Source organism: Salmo salar, chromosome 21 (assembly GCF_965601325.2).
Source record: "Salmo salar chromosome 21, fSalSal1, whole genome shotgun sequence".
Lineage (NCBI taxonomy): Eukaryota > Metazoa > Chordata > Actinopteri > Salmoniformes > Salmonidae > Salmo > Salmo salar.
The window spans coordinates 6864401-6885648 of NC_138311.1; the positions used below are offsets into that span (position 1 = coordinate 6864401).

The 21248-nt window shown below is 41.4% G+C and overlaps 2 protein-coding genes across 5 annotated transcripts in view; both read right to left on the reverse strand.

Moving 5' to 3' along the window:
* Positions 1 to 15003, reverse strand: part of si:ch211-269e2.1 (cohesin subunit SA-2) — a 51323-nt gene extending 36320 nt beyond the window's left edge. For 2 of the 3 annotated variants that reach the window (XM_082966933.1, XM_014163828.3), the window contains exons 1-10: positions 14871 to 15003; positions 8142 to 8278; positions 5492 to 5579; positions 4750 to 4914; positions 4407 to 4503; positions 4178 to 4251; positions 1516 to 1587; positions 1118 to 1322; positions 263 to 414; positions 109 to 182 (exon numbers count right to left, since the gene is read on the reverse strand). In XM_082966933.1, coding sequence (XP_082823059.1) covers positions 109 to 182; positions 263 to 414; positions 1118 to 1322; positions 1516 to 1587; positions 4178 to 4251; positions 4407 to 4503; positions 4750 to 4914; positions 5492 to 5579; positions 8142 to 8185 — 971 coding nt within the window. In that variant the 5' untranslated portion in view covers positions 8186 to 8278; positions 14871 to 15003. Of the gene's footprint in view, positions 1 to 108; positions 183 to 262; positions 415 to 1117; positions 1323 to 1515; positions 1588 to 4177; positions 4252 to 4406; positions 4504 to 4749; positions 4915 to 5491; positions 5580 to 8141; positions 8279 to 14484; positions 14777 to 14870 lie in introns of those variants that run through there. The other variant, XM_014163829.3, reaches the window with a different exon arrangement.
* A 2161-nt stretch (positions 15004 to 17164) lies between these two features.
* LOC106581655 (P2Y purinoceptor 8) lies at positions 17165 to 21199 on the reverse strand. Of its 2 annotated transcripts, XM_014163839.3 has the most exons (3): positions 21109 to 21199; positions 18617 to 18935; positions 17165 to 18468 (listed from the first exon to the last, which is right to left on the reverse strand). In XM_014163839.3, the coding sequence occupies exons 2-3, from the start codon at positions 18907 to 18909 to the stop codon at positions 17709 to 17711; spliced, it is 1053 nt and encodes a 350-aa protein (XP_014019314.3). In that variant the 5' UTR covers positions 18910 to 18935; positions 21109 to 21199; the 3' UTR covers positions 17165 to 17708. The 2 variants fall into 2 exon arrangements, with proteins under 2 accessions (XP_014019314.3, XP_014019313.3); XM_014163838.3 differs by lacking the exon at positions 21109 to 21199 and having other exon boundaries at positions 18617 to 19169.
* Positions 21200 to 21248: the final 49 nt, after the last annotated feature.

Below are 21248 nucleotides of genomic sequence, written 5' to 3' on the forward strand. Positions count from 1 at the left end.
CTAAATACTTATTTCGAAAATGCATTTGAAAGTAATATAATAAATATTTCAATCCAGGTCTGAATTGAAAACACAAAATGGGGTGAGTAGAGTAAATAGCATGCTTACCGGTATCTCTTCAGGAAGACTCCTTTGAATATGGCATCCATCATGTTCTCTATCTCCACCCTTCTATCCTGCAGCTGAAGAAGTTACATGTAAAATGTGGTGTGAACACACACACACACACCACACACACACACACACACACACACACACACACCTCTGTGGTCTTCCTGTGTATTCTCTCCAGTCTTGGTGAGTTGCGTCTTCCTGATGTCTTGGTTCTCTCCACCTCGCCCAGTCTCTGGCTGTTCTCTATACTCACACTCAGACTAAGGGCTACTCCAATCAGAGAGCTTAGCAACTTCATTGCTATGGGGGTCACAATAGGAGGAGGTCATACAGATTCAACATCCTGGTGGAGGTTGCTACAGCTGCAACTCCTTGCTCTATTGCACTCTTTTTTTTAATATGATTAAATACAATCTTTTATAAACAATACAAAAAATACACATACAAACGACGACATCATACAAACATCAACTACATCACACCTGCCAAGACCCACATCTCCAGCTCCCGTACCACTTTTCGCCACATGGCCTCAAAATGCACGAGTCTCTGTCGCCCACACTTTCAATTTTTAGATTGTAAAGCATTTGATCTTTCCATTGTGTAAACAGAGGATTGGAACATTTCTAGTTTAAAGATATATATTTTTTCTTTATGATTGATGAGAAAAGTATTGTCCAACCCAGCGGGTATCTCACTGCACCCTCACATGACCATCTTGAAATATGCAGACAGACGGATTAAAAAGTAAATTTACATTGTAATACTCCTGACACCCATCTTTCCAACTCTGCCCATAACTTTCGGACTTTATAACATTCCCAGAAGGCATGAATTATTGAGTCATTAGTAGTTTCACACTTCAGACAATAAACAATAAAGCCATTTTATATTTTACACACACACACCTTTAGAGGTGCTTTTCCATGCATGTGTGACATCTGCCAGAGTGCAGGGGTGTGTGTGTGCATGCGCGACCTGCCAGTGTGTGTGTTTTTGTTACCTGCCAATGTGCAGGTGTGTCTGAAGGCTCGTACACGGGAGTCGGACAGCTCGGTGAGCAGAGAGATGAGTGTGTCCATGAGGTAGCTGTCAAAGATCACATTGTATTGACACTGGGTTACCAACACCGACACAAACTCACAGAACTCACCACGGAACCGGCGCCAGTACGGACCAGACATGGTGAGAGGATATTCCCCACTGTCCTACACAGACAGACACAAACACACAGAGAGAGACGGAAAGAGACACAGAGAGGGAAACTAAGTGAGGGAATATTGGTAGCTATGAAAACTTGAACTTGACTAAACTTGAAGTGCGGGACTTAACATGAAAATGGGGAACTAGATTCGTAAAGTGCTTTCATTTCTAAAATGTAAATACGTATCTGAAACTGACCATGTCCATGGGCCACGTCACTGTAAGGATCCAGGGGAAGGCCAGGAATTTCTTATACTGCAGCCCCGAACCCTGACACACAAAATTATTTAACAGAGTTAATTTCAGAGAAATAATCATGTTGCTGCAAAACAGTATATATCTTTGTTGCCTCTGGTTAATGCCCTCCTTGCTTGGTCCATGAGTTTTGGTGGGCAGCCCTCTCTTGGCAGGTTTGTTGTTGTGCCATATTCTTAAAAAAAATATATATAATGGATTTAATGGTTCTCCGTGTGATGTTCAAAGTTTTGGATATTTTTTTATAACCCAATCCTGATCTGTACTTCTCCACAACTTTGTCCCTGACCTGTTTGGAGAGCTCATTGGTCTTTATGGTGCCGCTTGCTTGGTGGTATTGCAGACTCTGGGGCCTTTCAGAAGAGGTATGTATATAATGAGATCATGTGACAGATCATGTGACACAGATTGCACACGGATGGACTTTATTTAACGAATTATGTGACTTCTGAAGGTAATTGGTTGCACCAGATCTTATTTAGGGGTGAATACATATGCACCCCTTTTTTTTAAACAAGTAATTTTTTTCATTTCACTTCACCATTTTGGACTATTTTGTGTATGTCCATTACATGAAATCCAAATAAAAATCCATTTAAATTACAGGTTGTAATGCTACAACATAGGAAAAACGCCAATGGGGATGAATACTTTTGCAAGGCACTGTAGATATGCCGTTTTAGAAACTGTTCTTCGTCCTGTAAGCATTACATGGCAACTTAGGAATTTTGATAGCTCACAGGGCTGCAGGTCAGGGCTGCAGGTCAGAAGGTTGTGGGTTCACAGACCACCATGGGCAAGAGTAGGGGCGGAAAGATCTCATTTAAAGTAAAAGCATTGCATGAATCTACCATCTATCCTATTTCTCCAATGCCAAATCAGTGTGTCTTGTTTGCAACGAAACTGTCCCTGTTTGCAAATAATGAAATCTGAGCATGGTATTTTCAAAAGTTAGGCCTACCTTTCCACCCCCAAATGTATGCTTTAACTGCTGGCTACTCTTCTTCCGTGGCTTAACCCAACGAGAGAAGGTCACAAGTGTTTCCCTAAAAGCTGTCTGGGTTAAAACATCTTCTATTTTACATAAAGTGAATAGCTTTATCAATTGATAATGACAGAATTAGATTACTTCCCAATCAAAGTCAGCCTCGGAATGTCAAAGAAACGAAACAATAATTAAAGCATCACAGACCAACGCGCTATAGATCACTTTATATAAATCGGATCAGTTTTATTTTCTTCAAAATCTTAAGCTAACAAGGGTTAGGCCTGTGCTTTTTGCCATTTCCTTTAATAAAAAGTAGGCCTATGGCATACCCTCTCGTACCCCCTCAAATAGAGTCTTGGTTTTAACTTAACAGCCCTTGACATATAGGCTATTTAAAGAGCACATGGTGGGTGGAGGAATTGACTGACATCTATGCATATAGCAGCCTATAGCCTAATTTTGTCTGTCAAACAGGTAGGCCTACCTCTTATTTCTTAAATAGGAATAAGTAGGCTCCAACAAACTCCTCTTGTTGATATTAAAGTCTAATTAAAATGAAGACGCTTAAAATGAATTATGCCTACTCAAATTTGCCTCCTTTAGCACCATGAGCTGTCCATTTCTGATTGATCGTGCAGCAGCCGCTGCTTCAAGTTCCAAAACATTTGGAAGAAACCTTTTGACTCCCCTCCTGAACTGCCATCGTAGCCCTACACAGCACAGCCATTGGTTAAGCAGCACACAAAAAAGTTTTTGACCAGCAAGAGCAGAGCAGGCTCAGGGTTGGAATATCCATTGCAGTGTGTAAGGCAGGCTAGTTTTATTTATACTATCCCAGCAGCTCTCTTAGAAATACAACTTTGCTCTGTGCTTCTCTTAGCATGCACTTCATAGCCTAGAGACTATGGATAATTTGATTGAGACCATACTAAATAGTCTATAGGAGTAATATTACGCGCCCAGTGGAAAATCAGAGATGAGGAGCGGCATCAGGCACACACCGATAGGTAGTCTAATAAGCAACTAATTCTAAAACACTGAGAAACATGGGCCTCCCCAGGAGTAGATGTAAAACAAATCTAAACCCTTCCCTTGACTGAAATTGAAAAAGCATGACCATTTTCCTCCAGGTAACCATACTGTAAATTTCAATCAGTCCCTTATACGATATTTTTATATTTTAAAAAAGAAATCAATACAGTAATGAGATATTTATGATATGGACATTCCATTCCTGCTAAACAGCTAAACAATTATTATATGGACTTGGTCTTTTACATTTTCATTTTAGACATTAGCAGACGCTCTTATCCAGAGCGACTTACAGTAGTGAATACATTTCATAATTATTATTTTTTTCCGTACTGGTCACCCGTGGGAATCGAACCCACAACCCTGGCGTTGCAAACACCATGCTCTACCAACTGAGCCACAGGGGACTACAAGCTGTCTGGGTTAAAAAGTATTATATCAATTCTGAGAACAGTAATATTTTACACACAAAAGCATTTCAGATTTTTGTTGTTGAAAAATGGGTTGGTATTGCATTTTGCAACAAAACTCTTCAAATATAGATGGTAGACAGAAATGAGGACACAATGACTGACAGACCCACACCTCATCCAATTCCTCCACCATCTTCCTCATGACATCATCCTGCCTGCTTTGGAACATCTCAGCTGTCACCAAACCTGGAAAGGGTGACAAGCACCACAGTTTGTAACAACCTGTATTCAAATACCTCATACTACATTACATGACTTATTCCCTTATAGTTAACTTCTTCTAATCATGTATGCATTTGGTGGGTGTTGGGGAGGGTTGGGTGTTTTGTGTGTGCACTTGCCTTTGCAACCAGAACACTGGATGAAGAAGCTAATGAGGTCCAGGAGGCCAGAGTCTCTGTCTGTGATGTACGCCTCAATCCAATCATCAACTACAGCCTGCAGGGAAGACAGACAGACAAACTCTCCCACTTTACATGTAGAAACAAAGGTGTCAGATACAAGATCAAGTCCAAAAGATCATACAGCATTGTTGGAGGGATTATTATGACAAAAAATAGATCTTCCCACTAGGCACAGACGTAAATTCAACATCTATTCCACATTGGTTTACTGTAATTTCATTAAAATGACATGGAAACAATGTTGATTCAACCAGTATGTGCCCAGTGTGTTTATTCGTACCTGCATGGCACTCCTGCCCATGGTGACCACCTCGAACAATGTGACGGCCTCAATGTCCCCATGTTTGAGGTGTCTGGTCTGTGCCCGACCCAGACTGCCATTGGTTACCTTGGTGTGTCTGCGCTTGGCATTCTCAGAGCCGCCCCGTGCCCTCCTCTTCCCTCTCTGAAAGGTTAAATACAGAGAGACCGACAACCACACACACAGACACCCAAACAGGAACATAGACTATTACTGTACAGACCATTTACGTTTCTGGAACACTCTTGGCTGAGTACCCAAAGTCTATATACAAAGTCGCCATAGTAAATTCTTTACTAAACTATTTTTGATATCCTTATCTGATTATCATGTTAACTGAATAAAAAGTATCCACCAGTGTTCCCCAATCAAAGCACAGCCCATCCTAGTTGTAGGCTGTAAAGTAGCCTGTTTAATATTTCTCTGTGCCATTGTAGATCTTATCACAGGAGGCCGGTGGCAGCTTAATTGGGGAGGACGGGCTCATAATAATCCATAGAACTGAATAAATGGAATCAAACACATCAAAACACATGGTTTAAGTGTTTGATACCATTCCATTCTAGCTATTATTATGAGCCTGTCTTCCGCTCACCAGTCTCCTGTGGATCCTATTATCTGTAAATGACCAGCATTGAAATTCTACAATGTATTAATGACCAGCAGTGAAATTCTACATGACCAGAAGTGAGATTGGAATATGTAAATGATCAGCACCCACCAAACTCTTCTGACTGTTCTCATTCCCGGCTCCGCCCACTGTGTGATTGACAGCTCCAGAGAAGTTTGCATCCACAGCCAAGTTCTCACTGGGAAATCACAGATGATACTGATGGACAACTACCACACAGGGCATTATTCAGAAAATAATTAACCTAGGCCTGTATTTAATCAATTGTAGATAGTGGATTTTCTGCATAGAGAGGACCGGCATTATGGGCAGGTCTTAAGTCGTCCGCATGCTTCCCATCCGAAAACAGTTTGTGCATTATTATGATGACATTTTGTGACGTTATTTTTTGGTCTTTGGTAAGGGTTTTTCCGGCTGTTAGTGCGCACAACATTTTTTTCTCGAGGCAAGCCGAAGTCAGTAACCTAAATCTACGTCCCTCCGTTGGTGATTAGTACCAAAGTATGGATTCTTCAATTAAGTGTTTGTTGTCATTCAACAAGAGACGACTTGTTTTCATCTTACATTTACATTTTTCCACTTGAGAAATACTGCACCAAACATATTAGTGTGCAATTTTACAGCTAAATCTCCTGCAAAAACATCAAAAGGAATGACACATTTCTTGAGTTATTTTAGATTAATTCTGACTACGGCATCTCAAGATGGACAAATAGTACTACTACCGTTTTTTTCACCGAAGGTCTTAAGGGAGTATGCGAGCACACGTTCGGGTCGCCTAGTCAGCCGAACCGAAGCAGGCTGATGCCTTTAGGCTAGGGTTACATGAATCAACTTTCACACAATTTCTGTTGCAGGTGACATCATCTCAAGCAACTTCGCTATTACATGAAGCAATTCAAACACAATTAAAATGGCATGCAACAGCCAATCAAATTAAAGCTGTTTGTTTGAATATTCTAAACTCACCCCATGCCATCTGCTGCATTACATTGTGGTTTCACAAATTATTTGTTTATCCAACTGTTTGGTTATTGTAACAGCATGTATATACAAGAAATGCAGCCTGTACAATTGAGCTAGCTAGCAAATAGGAATTGCAAACACCAATGCAGCTAGCTATTGTAGCAATGAGCAAATCAAGCTAGCAACAAACTAGCTAAACTAGCTAGCACAGTTCATGTTGAAACTGGTCAGTGAGAGGTTTGGGTTCACCATGTACAATAATGTGTATACATCTCCTGTTGTGCTAGTCTCTGTTCTCTCAACCCTGACCGCGGGTTGTGCTTCGTAGCACTGACAGCTGTGTTGACATGACAACTCAAGCTCCCGAGTGGCACAGCGGTCTAAGGCACTGCATCTCAGTGCTAAGGGCATCACTACAAACCCTGGTTCGGTTCCAGGCTGTATCACAACCGGCCGTGATTGGGAGTCCCATAGGGCGGCGCACAATTGGCCCAGCGTCATCCGGGTTAGGGTTTGGCTGGGGTAGGCCGTCATTGTAAATAAGAATTTGTTCTTAACTTACTTGCCTAGTTAAATAAAGGTTAAATAAAATAAAAAAAACAACAGTCAGAATTCCAAACCTTTGAATGCATCATGTGACAAAAGTGTTTGTTTTGATTGACTGTTGCTTGCAACTAGTTGCACAAAGTTGAAAAGTTTCAACTGGATACAACCAGAGTTGCTTATTAGTTGCGGGGGCGGGGGCAGGTGTTTCATGAAGCAATCAAGAAGCAAACTCAGCTGCAAGCAACTAAAATTGCTGGCAAATTGCATTAGGCAGCCTTAGGGTGCCTGGCCCGCCCCTAGCGTACATCCTTGTGTAACAGTGTAGGTTCCGTCCCTCTCTTCGCCCCAACCTGGGCTCGAACCAGGGACCCTTGCACACATCAACAACAGACACCCCACGAAGCATCGTTACCCATCGCGCCACAAAAGCCGCGGGCCTTGCAACGCAAGGGGAAACCCTACTTCAAGTCTCAGAGCGAGTGACGTCACTGATTGAAACGCTATTAGCGCGCACCACCGCTAACTAACTAGCCATTTCACATCGGTTACACTTGCCCGTCCAAATAAAACATGTAAATATTGAGAATTTATTTGACTGAGACGCACGGGCGACAGAAAGACGCATCAATCTCAGATAAAGCAGCCAAGCGAGTGAAACAGCACCCCTCTGTCCCATTTATCTGATGCTGTCTGGCCAAAAAGAGTATGGCATGTCCCATCATCGCATGATCGTTCAGAGAAGTCTTCCAGTGCATGCAATCTAACAATTTCTATATCAGGTGTCAACTCCAGTGGGGCACCAGTCATTTTTTTACTTGGGTAGTTTAGGGGTTGCTTGGTTGTAATCTATGGTGTATATACGGGGGCTTCAGCACCATCAAGCCCCTCTCTGGAGCCGCCCATCGTCAACTACCCAACTATTCCATCTACTGCTGCGCAACTGAGTGCACATCTGGAAAGCTACTAGGCATATCTATAACTGACTGAATCCCGGCATAAGAGATTATATTACTGCTACAACAACAGCATTAGCCTGAGTGCAAGTCTGTTTCTGCTTTAGACAATTTGTTGTTGTCTTATTTGCTAAGACAAAATATTTGCATTGTTGATAACAGAAACAGTCAGGCACCCTGGCTACTATCTTTCCATAATCAGCTCGATTAAGAAGTTTCAGAGTGGAAAGTTACCACTATTTCATAAATGGTGTTAAAAGAAGAATGTTTCTTACTTCTGTACTGAGGACCTGGAGGTGACTGTAGGTTCTGCTATCATCTCTTCACATCATCCCACAGGAGCTGGGGGAGGTGGTGTGTGTTTCAGTGTACAGCTATGAGTATAGATGTGTCCAGTGATGTTTCAGAGTTGCTGTTGAAAAGGGAGACATGCAGATACTGCATCACAATAAATCCTCAGATGCACAAGATCTGTACAACTACACCATAGACTTTCAGTGCATACGGTATATAAAATGTAACAAATTACTGGCAAGAGCATGTCCATGTTGTCAGGCAATTGCTCTTAAAAGGGCCAATGCCTTCTTTAGGGATGCAAATAATAGCATATTATTAAACAGATATAATAGCTGTAGTTGAATAGAGAGGGAGGCCTATAGGGCCATTGAGATGTACAAGCACTGCCTGAAAAAGACAGTTGAAATGTGTAGCATTCATTTGTTTTCTGCGGACTTTATTCAATTGGAAGTGTACTCACGGTGGAAATTAGATTAGCCCTGTTGTAGCAGGATTAGATTAGATTAGCCCCCATATCCACATCGAAGGGACAGCAGCGGAGAAAGTGGAAAGTTTAAAGTTCCTCGGCATACACATCAACGACAAACTGAAATGTTTCACCACACTGTCTGTGTGGGTGGACAAGGCGCAATAGCGCCTCTTCAACCTCAGGAGGCTGAAGAAATTTGGCTTGTCACCCACAACCCTGACTAACTTTTACATATCCACAATCGAAGAGCATCCTGTCGGGCTATATCACCGCCTGGTATGGCAACTGCTCCACCCTCAACCGCAAGGCTCTCCAGAGGGTGGTGCAGTCTGCACAACGTATCACCAGGGGCAAACTACCTGCCCTCCATGACACCTACAGCACCCAATGTCACAGGAAGGCAAAAAAGATAACCAAAGACATCAACCACCCGAGCCACTGCCTGTTCACACCGCTACCATCCAGAAGGTGAGGTCAGTACAGGTGCATCAAAACTGGGACCAAGAGACTGAAGAACAGCTTCTATCGCAAGGCCATCAGACTGCTAAACAGCAATCACTATCTCAGAGACGCTGCTGTCTACATGGAGACCCAATCACTGGCCACTTTAAATGGATCACTAGTCACTTTAAACAATGCCACTTACATTACTCATATCATGTGTACAGTTGAAGTCAGAAGTTTACATAAACAAGTTTTAATGACTCCAACCTAAGTGTTTCAACCACTCCACAAATTTCTTGTTAACAAACTATAGTTTTGGCAAGTCGGTTAGGACATCTACTTTGTGCATGACACAAGTCATTTTTCCAACAATTGTTTAGACAGATTATTTCACTTAAAATTCACTGTATCCCAATTCCAGTGGGTCAGACGTTTACGTACACTAAGTTGACTGTGCCTTTAAACAGCTTGGAAAATTCCAGAAAATTATGTCATGGCTTTAGAAGCTTCTGATAGGCTAATTGACATCATTTGAGTCAACTGGAGGTGTACCTGTGGATGTATTTCAAGGCCTACCTTCAAACTCAGTGCCTCTTTGCTTGACATCATGGGAAAATCAAAAGAAATCAGCCAAGACCTCAGAAAAAATGTGTAGACCTCTACAAGTCTGGTTCATCCTTGGGAGAAATTTCCAAACGCCTGAAGGTACCACATTCATCTGTACAAACAATAGTACGCAAGTATAAACACCATGGGACCACGCAGCCGTCATACCGCTCAGGAAGGAGACGCGTTCTGTCTCTTAGAGATGAACGTATTTTGGTGCGAAAAGTGCAAATCAATCTCAGAACAACAGCAAAGGACCTTGTGAAGATGCTGGAGGAAACAGGTACAAAAGTATCTATATCCACAGTAAAACGAGTCCTATATCGACATAACCTGAAAGGTCGCTCCGCAAGGAAGAAGCCACTGCTCCAAAACCACCATAAAAAAGCCAGACTGCGGTTTGCAACTGCACATGGGGACAAATATCGTACTTTTTGGAGAAATGTCCTTTGGTCCGATGAAACAAAAATAGAACTGTTTGGCCATAAGGACCATCGTTATGTTTGGAGGAAAAAGTGGGAGGCTTGCAAGCTGAAGAACACCATCCCAACCGTGAAGCACGCAGGTGGCAGCATCATGTTGTGGGGGTGCTTTGCTGCAGGAGGGACTGGTGCACTTCACAAAATAGATGGCATCATGAGGTAGGAAAAGTATGTGAATATATTGAAGCAACATCTCAAGACATCAGTCAGGAAGTTAAAGCTTGGTTGCAAATAGGTCTTCCAAATGGACAATGACCCCAAGCATACTTCCAAAGTTGTGGCAAAATGGCTTAAGGACAACAAAGGCAAGGTATTGGAGGGGCCATCACAAAGCCCTGACCTCAATCCTATAGAGAATTTGTGTGCAGAACTGAAAAAGCATGTGCGAGCAAGGAGGCCTACAAGCCTGACTCAGTTACACCAGCTCTGTCAGGAAGAATGGGCCAAAATCCACCCAACTTATTGTGGGAAGCTTGTGGAAGGCTACCTGAAACGTTTGACCCCAGTTAAACCATTTAAAGGCAATGCTACCAAATACTAATTGAGTGTATGTAAACTTCTGACCCCCTAGGAATGTGATGAAAGAAATACAAGCTGAAATAAATCATTCTCTCTACTATTATTCTGACATTTCACATTCTTAAAATAAAGTGGTGATCCTAACTGACCTAAAACAGGGAATTTTTACTAGGATTAAATGTCAGGAATTGTGAAAAACTGAGTTTAAATGTATTTGACAAGGTGTATGTAAACTTCTGACTTCAACTGTATATACTGTATTTTATACCATCTATTGCACCTTGCCTATGCTGCTCGGCCATCGCTCGTCCATATATTTATATGTACATATTCTCATTCACCCCTTTTAGATATGTGTATTTGGTAGTTGTTGGGGAACTGATAGATTACTTGTTAGATATTACTGCACTGTCGGAACCAGAAGCCAGGGGCGGAAATCCCGGGGGGGACGGGGGGGACACGACCCCCCCATCCTGGGAAAAATATGATTTGTCCACCCCAATATATCACTGAAACATAACTATGTAATTTAAATAATATTAATAATACGCAATGAAAGCAATTGTGCTGATTATAGACACTTAATAGCGCGTTTTTAAGTTTCAAAAGATTGCGACCCCCCCGCCCTTTGCGACCCCCCCTCCCTGGTTTGATCCACTGCCAGTTCCTTAGTTTGCACGTAACTGCCGTGAGGTTCATCCAGTCAATCGCGCACACACACACACTAGCTGAATATGCAGAGCTAGCGCGCAAATATTAACTATTAAGCTAGCTAGTACCTATTCCATTTATGTGGTGTCGTCAAAGATGGAATCAGCATGCAGATGATGTAAGTTAGTGCTTCAAACTCCCTGTCGTAAGGTTAGCGATAAACTGAAATCCAAACTGAACAGAACTACACTCTCTTCTACCATTGCCTTAAATATATTTAATGGTCTCGTTGCAAAAGCTAAATTGTCGCAAGGGAACTTTTATTTTTTTATTTTATTTCACCTTTATTTAACCCGGGTAGCAAAGATTATAGCAAACACCACTGAAACTGAATTGGTGCTCGCTAGCTTTGCAAATTCAGCTATTGTTGGAAGCCAGCCAATATGAAACAAACTATTAAAATTACAAAAGGTTGCAGCATATGTTGTGTAAATGGTGAACTCATACAGCTGTCAACTCTTGTCATTTTAATCCGTTTCACATTTGCTAGCAACCTTTTAGATCGAAGCCCAAATAGAATGATTGAAGATGATAGAAGCCCATCTCCTACTGTAAATAACCTACACACTGTGTGCGTGTGTGTAGCCAGCCAGCCAGCCAGGTAGAAAAATGGCAGAAAAATAAAAGACGGACATCAGAGTATTTTTCAATACACCAAAACGCATAGTAAGAACCCTAGTAGCCTAATATCTCAAAGACTAGTTGATAAAATGTTCATAAGAAAGAAATGAAATTCTAATGGAAATGTTTCACAATGATGTCATTAGGCAGAGCAGGCAACAGATGGCACACAGACAGCAGAGTTGGGGACAGATATGCAGGGACAGACTGGCAGAGACAGGGAGTCTCAGGTAAGTTTGTTGAGTCTTTGTTTGGCAACATTATGAAAGGTTCTCCATTTTTTGGAACTTGTAAAATAGGAACATAATTGGAAAATGCCATGGATACCCCCACTCTCAACTTAAACTGGTGACTGAACTAAGATTTGTTAAAGGCAATGGTATTGCTGTTGTGATTAGTTGTGTAGTTTTGGGTACCGGTAGTTAGGAGTACGGCAAACACCTTATTTCTTTGGTTCCTCAATATACATTTACCATATTACAATGTAGGCTATGTGTTACAGCACTACTTTTGGTGTCCCCCTCAGGAATTGCTCTTGAGAAAATTTCATGTAATTGTCCCCTCCAAAGTGGATATCAGATTTTCGCCCCTGCCAGAAGCACAAGCATTTCAATATAGTCGCATTAACATCTCCTAACCATGTATGTGATAAATACAATTTGATTTGAGATAGACATGGTAAAGTACAGAAAAATGTTAGATAATGTCAAATAGAGAGTGAAGTCACAAATCTGTATTTTTCTACCAGATACAGCTGACTCCTGAAAAATGGCTTGGGGTTGTCTTGAATGTGTCAAGACTGTGCAGATATCTGGAATAAGAACAATGATGGTGTTTGTTATTTGACTGATTGTGAACTAGACATGCACTTAAAATGAGTTTGCACTTAACCTATTTAAAATCAGTTTCAACTGTATCTGCAACAGCCTTATCATAGTGCTCTACTGAACAATCCCTTGGTGTGTATTCTGCACCTTGCTGGCTGTCACATATTTAAATAGGATAATTAGTACCCATGCTGTCATCTCCCAGGAGTCACAGGCGTGTGTGTACCTGGGTGAAAAGACAACGCCTGTTGTCAGAAGAAGAAACAAATAATCTGTTGGAGCTGCGAATGATATGAATTTAAACCAAAGGTGTAAATGTAAGGAATGGAGAATGAATGTAAATTCAATCGCCTGTATCGTGAGTTTTCAGCGGCAGTGTAGCATCACTCAAGTGGGTGCTACACAGTGGAGTATCGACATATGGCTAAACAATGCACTTAACGTACGTTCTCTTGAGTGGCGTTTTAGAAAACGCAAGTTACATCTTCGGTCGTTGTAGGAAAGATGCATCGTTAAAACACTCGTAAGCCTAATATAAATTCCATCGCTATCGGGAAACCGGGTCGTGGAACAGAATAACTATCATATCATCTGAAATGGTCATCATTACATAATGTTCATTATACTAGGCCCATAGTGTCATGCAACATTAATATAAATACATCTACTTCCAGGCAAGTATTTAAGCAATAAGACGCAGTGCTGTATCATGAATACAGTCATAGGGCGTTGTTCGGTCCGACGTGATAGCGAAGCATGAATACAAATTGATCAGAGAATTACTATTGTATTACCGCCACAGGATATAGACTTCCTGATCAAAATATGAGCAACATGCCCACCCCAACTAGTCACTGGCTATCTATCTGCCAGTGATCATAAAGCACGCAGTTTGAATGAACGCTTCGAGAAGCACTCCGAATTTCGTGTTATCACTTCTTGCCACAAAGTCAACGTGGGCTATATCGTAAAAATTAATGAGACAAAAATGTGCTTCTTGGTCCTAATTTAAGGTTAGGATTAGGCATGAAGTTAGGTTAAAGCAGAAATAGGCGGGGTTTATGACCTTGTGGTAAAGGGACAGTGACCACAGATGATCCATTATATTGACAAGATACTCCATTGGCCATTCTAACAAGGGAAATGAATATCTTCAAACATGGAGGGCAGCCGGGAAGAGGCAAGATCAGGTGGGATCCTTCTAGCCAATGAGAGGGCAAAACGGTTTCCATTAGTTACCAAAGCCACAAAGTCAATAGTTGACTATTCTCGTACAAAATCATTTTAAAAATGCCTTTTTGGTCTTAGTTTAACGTTAAAGTTAGCAGTGCGGTTAAGTTTAGGTTTAAAAATCACAATTTAAGAAGATAGAAATAGGCTGGGGTAATGGCTTTGTGGCTGTGGTAAGGATGACGAACAGGCTGTAAAGTGTTTTGTCTCAAAGTTGCCGGGATGTCACGTGTCCTACTTATACCAGTACATTCGTAACAACCTCGTCATTAAAACGCTTCTATTCGATTAAATAAGCCACACGTAGCAAATAAACCATTACATATTTTGTTAATTAACCAAATTCGACACACTCATTGACCTCGACACAAAATTCCTTGCTTGGTGAGCGAAAAGAAATACAAAACGCCACCTGCTGGAGAAGACAGAGTTTGTGCCCAGTTATCCCTCTCTCTTCGTCTCTTCCTCTCTGCTGTGACTGCTTCCTCCAGCCTCTCAGTTCCCATCCCCCACGTTTCACTAGTTCATTCCGATACGAATGTCATGGGCTGGCTACTTCTACAGTAAATGTCTTTTGACGGTGTGACATAATATTTGAATAGTGTAGTAGACCTATCTAACATTTCTCATCTCGTTTCTATCTCGATGTTTTTATAAGAACAAGCTCAAACAACAACATCGATCTCACATAGGGCTGAACAGCTGACTGAAGTGCTGACTATTGCAAGAAAACATGAGTATAACACGTTCCGTAATAAAAGTCTGAAAACCTGTCCTGATAAAATGTAATGTTCTTACCAGAAGCGTGAGAATTTCAAATAGCAGCTGTCAATAAGCAGTGCCAGGTCCCTTATGTGACAGCGCCATCCAGTGGAATTATATCAACAGAACAAAAGCAGGAGGAGGGACATAGACCTGACCTATCCTAAAAAAAGAGAAAAAGTCAAACTTTTGCAGTATTCCTTTGTAATTTAATTGATATATAGTTTCAGGTGGACATGTTTATTGTATAATGACAGGTTGTAAACATTTGGATGTCTAAAGCTTAATTATAAATTACAAAACATTTTACATTTTCAAATGGGTGTCAAAGGCAACCATAGAATAATACAATTTTCAAAACTGCTACAGATCAATTTTAAGTTGAACATAGTATAGGGCTTCATTTGATGTCTTACACGTCCTATGGAAACCTTCTTCATCATTTTTTCCCATGTTTCTTTGGTAGTAACTTTTAATATTTAATTTTTTCTATTTCTAAAATATGGAACTGTAGCAGTCGTAATGGAAGGAAATCAGCTTGTCAAGTGCTCAAGGTGTAGACTTTATTTACAGGTCTTTCATGGTGGTCCAACAGTGAAGGCGCCATGTAATAGAAAATATCAGGCAAATCAACCTGGCACATAAATGCATATAAATCAGACATGGTTATTCATGTTGTAACAAATCTTGATATAAATATTCAGAACTCTGTCAAGACTCAAAAAATGCAAACAATATTCTGATCAACCACATGGTGGCGCTATAACAGGCACCTATTAATATCTCTTGATCTGTTTGACTCTGAGTTACGGAATTTGGCACACATTCTCAGGGATGTGAGTCTAGCTAACCTGTAGAGCAGGGGTATTCAACTCTTACACTATGAGGTCCGGAGCCTACTGGTTTTCTGTTCTTCCTGATAATTCATTTCACCCACCTGGTGTCCCAGATACATATCAGTCCCTGATTAGAGGAGAACAATGAAAAAATGCAGTGGAACTGGCTTCAATCGCCGGAGTTGAGTTTGAGGGCTGTGGAGTATTCTTATGTTTGGCCTCATGGTGGTGCTGTTGGAAAAAGGAAAGCTGCTGAGCAAGTTTTCTCTAGAATCTTTGAAAGAAAAAGGAGGTTTGACATGGGCCTATAATTTTTCTAATCTGGATCAATTGATTTCTAGATATTTTTGTTTAGATTTTCAATATACAGTATCTCACAAAAGTGAGTACACCCCTCACATTTCTGTAAATATTTGAGTATATTTTTTCATGTGACAACACTGAAGAAATGACACTTTGCTACAATGTAAAGTAGTGAGTGTACAGCTTGTATAACAGTGTAAATGTGCAAATTTACACTGTTATACAAGCTGTACACTCACTACTTTACATTGTAGCAAAGTGTCATTTCTTCAATGTTGTCACATGAAAAGATATACTCAAATATTTACAAAACTGTGAGGGGTGTACTCACTTTTGTGAGATACTGTATACACTGGCAACAGCCAAAATAGATAACCTCTAAATCAGGCTCAACCTGTAGCATCTGAACAGACACAGGTTTTCAAGACCGCTCATCTGCTCTTTCACCACGCTGACTGCGTGGTGTGTTTTCGGGACCATCCACCTGTGGGTGTCTGACTGCCGACATTTTCGGCCATTTCTTCATGTAGAATCGGTTCGCGCTAGGTTTGCAAATTACTGTTGGAACTCTGTTTAGAGGTGCTAAGTACTCTCGGCCGGCAAAGGCTAACCGTGTCCATGCCAAGAAACCAAAATGAATCTGAATCAGAGGACCTCAAACTGATACATATGCACTTGCAAAGGCAATTCCCATATCCATCATTACATTGGTAAATGCATCTAAATAAGACTTAATCTCAACATTTTATCACAGTTCCTAAATTGAACACTTTTCATAGTACCAATCGAACCCAATCGTAGCGCACTGGCCATAAAGGCCTCTTTCTATGCACGCACAGATGTTTACATTTTTACAATTTACTCATTTAGCAGACACTTTTATCCAGAGTGACTTACAGTTAGTGCATTCATCTTAAGGTAGCTAGGTTAGAAATGTTTACATTTAATTTTAGTAATTTAGCAGACACTCATATCCAGAGCGACTTACACTGCATTTATCTTAAGATAGCTAGATGGGACGACCATATATCACAGTCATAGTAAAAAGGAAATTCCTCAATAAGAAGTTTATCAGCTAAGTCAGTGCTAGTAGGAAAAGACAAATGCAATTATTATAATTTTTTTAATATATTTACTTATGGAGTGTTCCAATGTTCCACATTGGGGAAATGACATCAAAATCTCAGAGAATGAGAATGTTAAATTAATATTTATTTCATGAATGAATAGAATTTCGGGATTTAAACTTATCTGAACAGGGGATACTATAAAATGACATTTCTTTCAGTTTTTGTTGTTGTAATTTTTAGCCCCTTTTCTCCTCAATTTGTAGTTACAGTCTTGTCCCATCGCTGCAACTCCCATGCGGACTTGGGAAAGGCGAAGGTCAAGACCCATTCGTCCTCCGAAACACGACCCTGCAAAGCCACACTGTTTCTTGACACACTGCTCGCTTAACCCGGAAGCCAGCTGCACCAATCTGTCGGAGGAACGTGCATGCGCGTGGCCTGCCACAAGGAGTCGCTAGAGTGTAATGGACAAAGACATCCCGGCCGGCCAAACCCTCCCCTAAGCTGGACGACGCTTGGCCAATTGTGCGCTGCTTCATGGGTCTCCCGGTCACAGCCGGCTGCGACACAGCCTGCGATCGAACCCGGGTCTGTAATGACGCCTCTAACACTGCGATGCAGTGCCTTGGACCGCTGCGCCACTCGGGAGGCCCTCTCTCTGTTTTTTAACAGTGTTGTTTAACAGACACTCTGCCGTTCTCTCCACCCTGTCCCTCAGACACATACTGGGCGGAGAACAGGCTCTCTCTGTGCAGGTCTGTCTTCCCCGTGTCCAGACTGCTCAGTGTTCTCAGCCTTAGCATCTGCCTCAACTTCTTCCGGAACTCCCTAGAGGCAAAGTAGTAGATGAAGGGGTCCAGGCAGCTGTTGAAGCAACTGAGGGAGAGAGTCAGCTTGTAGGCCATGTACAAGGACTCCCCATAGAAGAGCCTCCGGATGGTGTGAGCCAGAAGGAGGATGTTGTTGGGAGTGAAGCAGAGCGTGAAGACCGTTAGGACGGTGACGGCGAGACCTATAGCCTTATCCTTCTGTTTGGTCTTGGAGTCTCGGGCCAGCTTGCGGATGATGCTGATGTAGCAGAAAACAGTGATGCAGAATGGGATGAGGAAGAGGATGACAAACAGTGCAAGGAGGAAGGCAGCCCAGGCCACCATGGATGGAAGCATGTCCCTCTTCAGAACGTCGAAGCAGGTGGTGATCCTGAGTTCTGGAACGTGGAATGTCAGGTCGGTTATAGTGAGTGGGTACAGGACCAATAGGACGACTGTCCACATGGCGAAGCAAACAATCACAGCGAATGACTTCCTTTCCCTGGTCTCACAGAAGAGCATGGGCCGGCAGATGCCCAGGTAGCGGTCCACACTGATGGCGGTCATAGTTAGAATTGAGCAGTACATGTTGGCAAAGAACACCAGGGTCAAGAGCCTGTGGAAGATCAGAATATAATTAATCATTATTAATCTGTGATGAAAGAAAGTTGTTGGCTCTTGTCCAGGGCTTGTAAAAGGCACATCTACCTCAATGGGACCGATCGGGATAAATAAATGATAGTCAAAAGAATAAACAAGAATACCTGCACATGGCCGGGCCTAGGCTCCAATTATACCCCTGCATCTGATACATGATCTGGAAGGGCAGGACGAGGCCCAAGGTCAGGTCAGTCAGGGTCAGGTTGATCATGAAGATGATGGAGGGAGTTTTGGGAGAGGTATGGAAGAGGAGGAGCCACATGGAGAGGCTGTTTCCTACCAGGTTGATGATGGTGACTACAATGTAGACAATGGAGATTGCTGTACTGGCTGTCACGTTCTGGAACAGGGACAAGGTGGTATTGTCCAGTTTGGTGCTGTTGGAACTCCATGCCATGGTAACAATGATTTCACACAGACAACCTATGATCAGGCAGACATTTAGATTCATGTAAAAAGGTAGCATGATCCTGTCTGTAGTGTCACCTGGGATCTGAACCCGTTTTAAAACCAGATTTGGCAGAATATCGTGCCAATGAATTAAAACCTGTTAAATTCTGAGTGTTTGTTTTGGACAAGGTACCAGGTCCTGTGAGTTTGGTAGATACTTTTTGTTATACAACATTATTTTATAATGCTAGCGAGCCAGGCTAGGTATGATACCACAGATGAAAGGGGAATGATACAGTAACTAGCTAAATACATCAAGCTAAAGTGTAATGTGATGTAGCTTGTCACAACTCAAATCATACCTCCCCCCCATAAAGACCATAAATAATGTGCTATGGTCATATTCATAGAGCATGCAATGTAGGTCAAGTCACCAAAAGTGCAAACATTTAGTATGCATGGAAATGGTACACCCTGGTGGTCATTGTAAAGCAATGCATTTCCTTCTCCGTCCACATGGCCTTGTATGAGTCCTCCACATGTGCCGTTGATCTAGCTCATCGTTTACAATAGGAAAAGTGAATGGGAAAATACGTTTGAAGTTTCCTCACCTGCCTGAGTCATATTTGAATTAGTTCTACTCCATAACTTGAAAGCCCTGGTTGCTAAGTTCGTTTTAAGGTGTCAGGTTTAAAAATCCATTTAGCCATTTTGGCACAGTGACTCACTAACCAAGCCAGATCCAAATGGTTTCAAGTGGCCAAGAGACGTCATGTGATCACCTACTGCTATCTAGTGGACTAACTGGGAATCAGACAGGGGTTATATTTACTGTACATCAATAGATAGATAGAGATTACAGCTTCCTCATATGTATATCATTCCTGTATGAAGAAAGCACATTACACAAGCCCTGTGCTTTTAAAATGTCTGTGTTCCTATGAGAATGTGTGCATGTTTAGAGCGCAATCATTAGGTCAAAGATCAGAATCTTTGTTTTATCCTTTTGGAACAGTAATTGGTGACATTTTTTGTTTCAAACCTAGAATTTGAAATCTCTTATTCCCCAACCAAAAATTCCCCCGACAAAAAACTAAAACTGTACATTTCAAGGGTTGTAGCTCAGGCTCTGTAGTAGTCACATTGTTTCCCTTATCAGAATCCCCCAGTTCTTACCTTTCTAACAGTACTAAGCATGTGTAGGACTTATAGTTTTGAAACTGAAATGTACCTTATGAGGGTAGCATACAATATTATGCATTGTTTAGAAAATGCCACCAGTGGGCGTCAGTTTGAGGTTAAATGACTGCATACAGTTTATGCTTCTTCATTGAAGTGCATTGTTATTTAGACTTTTTTCTGAACTGAAAGCCAATATTAGGCTATCCCCTCGTCAAGTTGAAATATCATCACGCCTAGAACAGCCTCCAGGCTTCTGTATCATAACGGTAAATTCTGAATGAAAAAATGTATTACATGGGGCAGTTATCAACAGACATGCTGGGGTAATAATTATAATTATGTAGTAATACTAGACCTGTGCAAATATGAACTAGATCATGTGTTATAGATGTTGTAATAAAAAATATTGTCTATTAAATCTATATTTTTTTGCACTGAGTGTGATATTTGGCAATTGTTGTGGTGACAATTGATATGCTTTTTGACTCTGTAGTGAACCTCTACAACACTACCATACCTTTCACCCACACATTGTGATGGGGTAAATAACCACACACCAAATGTGACTGTTTCGGAGGCTTCTTGTGTCACATTAGACGAGCCAAAACTTCTCATGTGTTTCCTCTGCTGGCGCTTTCTGTATACTATAGAACAAATTTCCAGTGCAGTACGAAATGTGAAATTCCAAAAGTGTAAGATTCCAACAGTGCATTGGCTCTTGCACAATGAATTCCCCTCCATGTGCAATTGAAGTGGTACTCTAACCTTATACAAACTACATAACCAAAGCACAAGCTTTGCCAAATGTAAATAGCACAGGTACCCATTTGAATGAGTGCCTTGATTCTATACTTAAAATGTATAATAGAATATATCTGAATATTATCCCTATTGTCTGAGACAATGTTATCCCATATTGCAACAAAGAACAATTATACATTTTAGGCTGAATTTTTAACATTAACAGTCCAGATTGAAGTATCTCTGTATGAAATGTAAAGCAAAAAGACCGAGCAGTACTTACCTCTGACAATACACAGACTCGAGTCAGAGAGGGGCGGTTGGGGCTGGATGCATTGGTACTTTAACGGGTCAGGAAACTGGTTGTGAGTGCACGTTCCTGTAAAAAAGGGAAGTGCGTCATGCTTCATATCCAACTCTTTT

Coding starts and splice junctions, on each gene's coding strand:
- LOC106581655 (XM_014163838.3), bottom strand. CDS start 18,978: ATGCTACCTTTTTACATGAATCTAAATGTCTGCCTGATCATAGGTTGT. Junction 18,469..18,616: donor CTAGGCCCGGCCATGTGCAG/GTATTCTTGTTT, acceptor GATCTTCCACAG/GCTCTTGACCCTGGTGTTCT.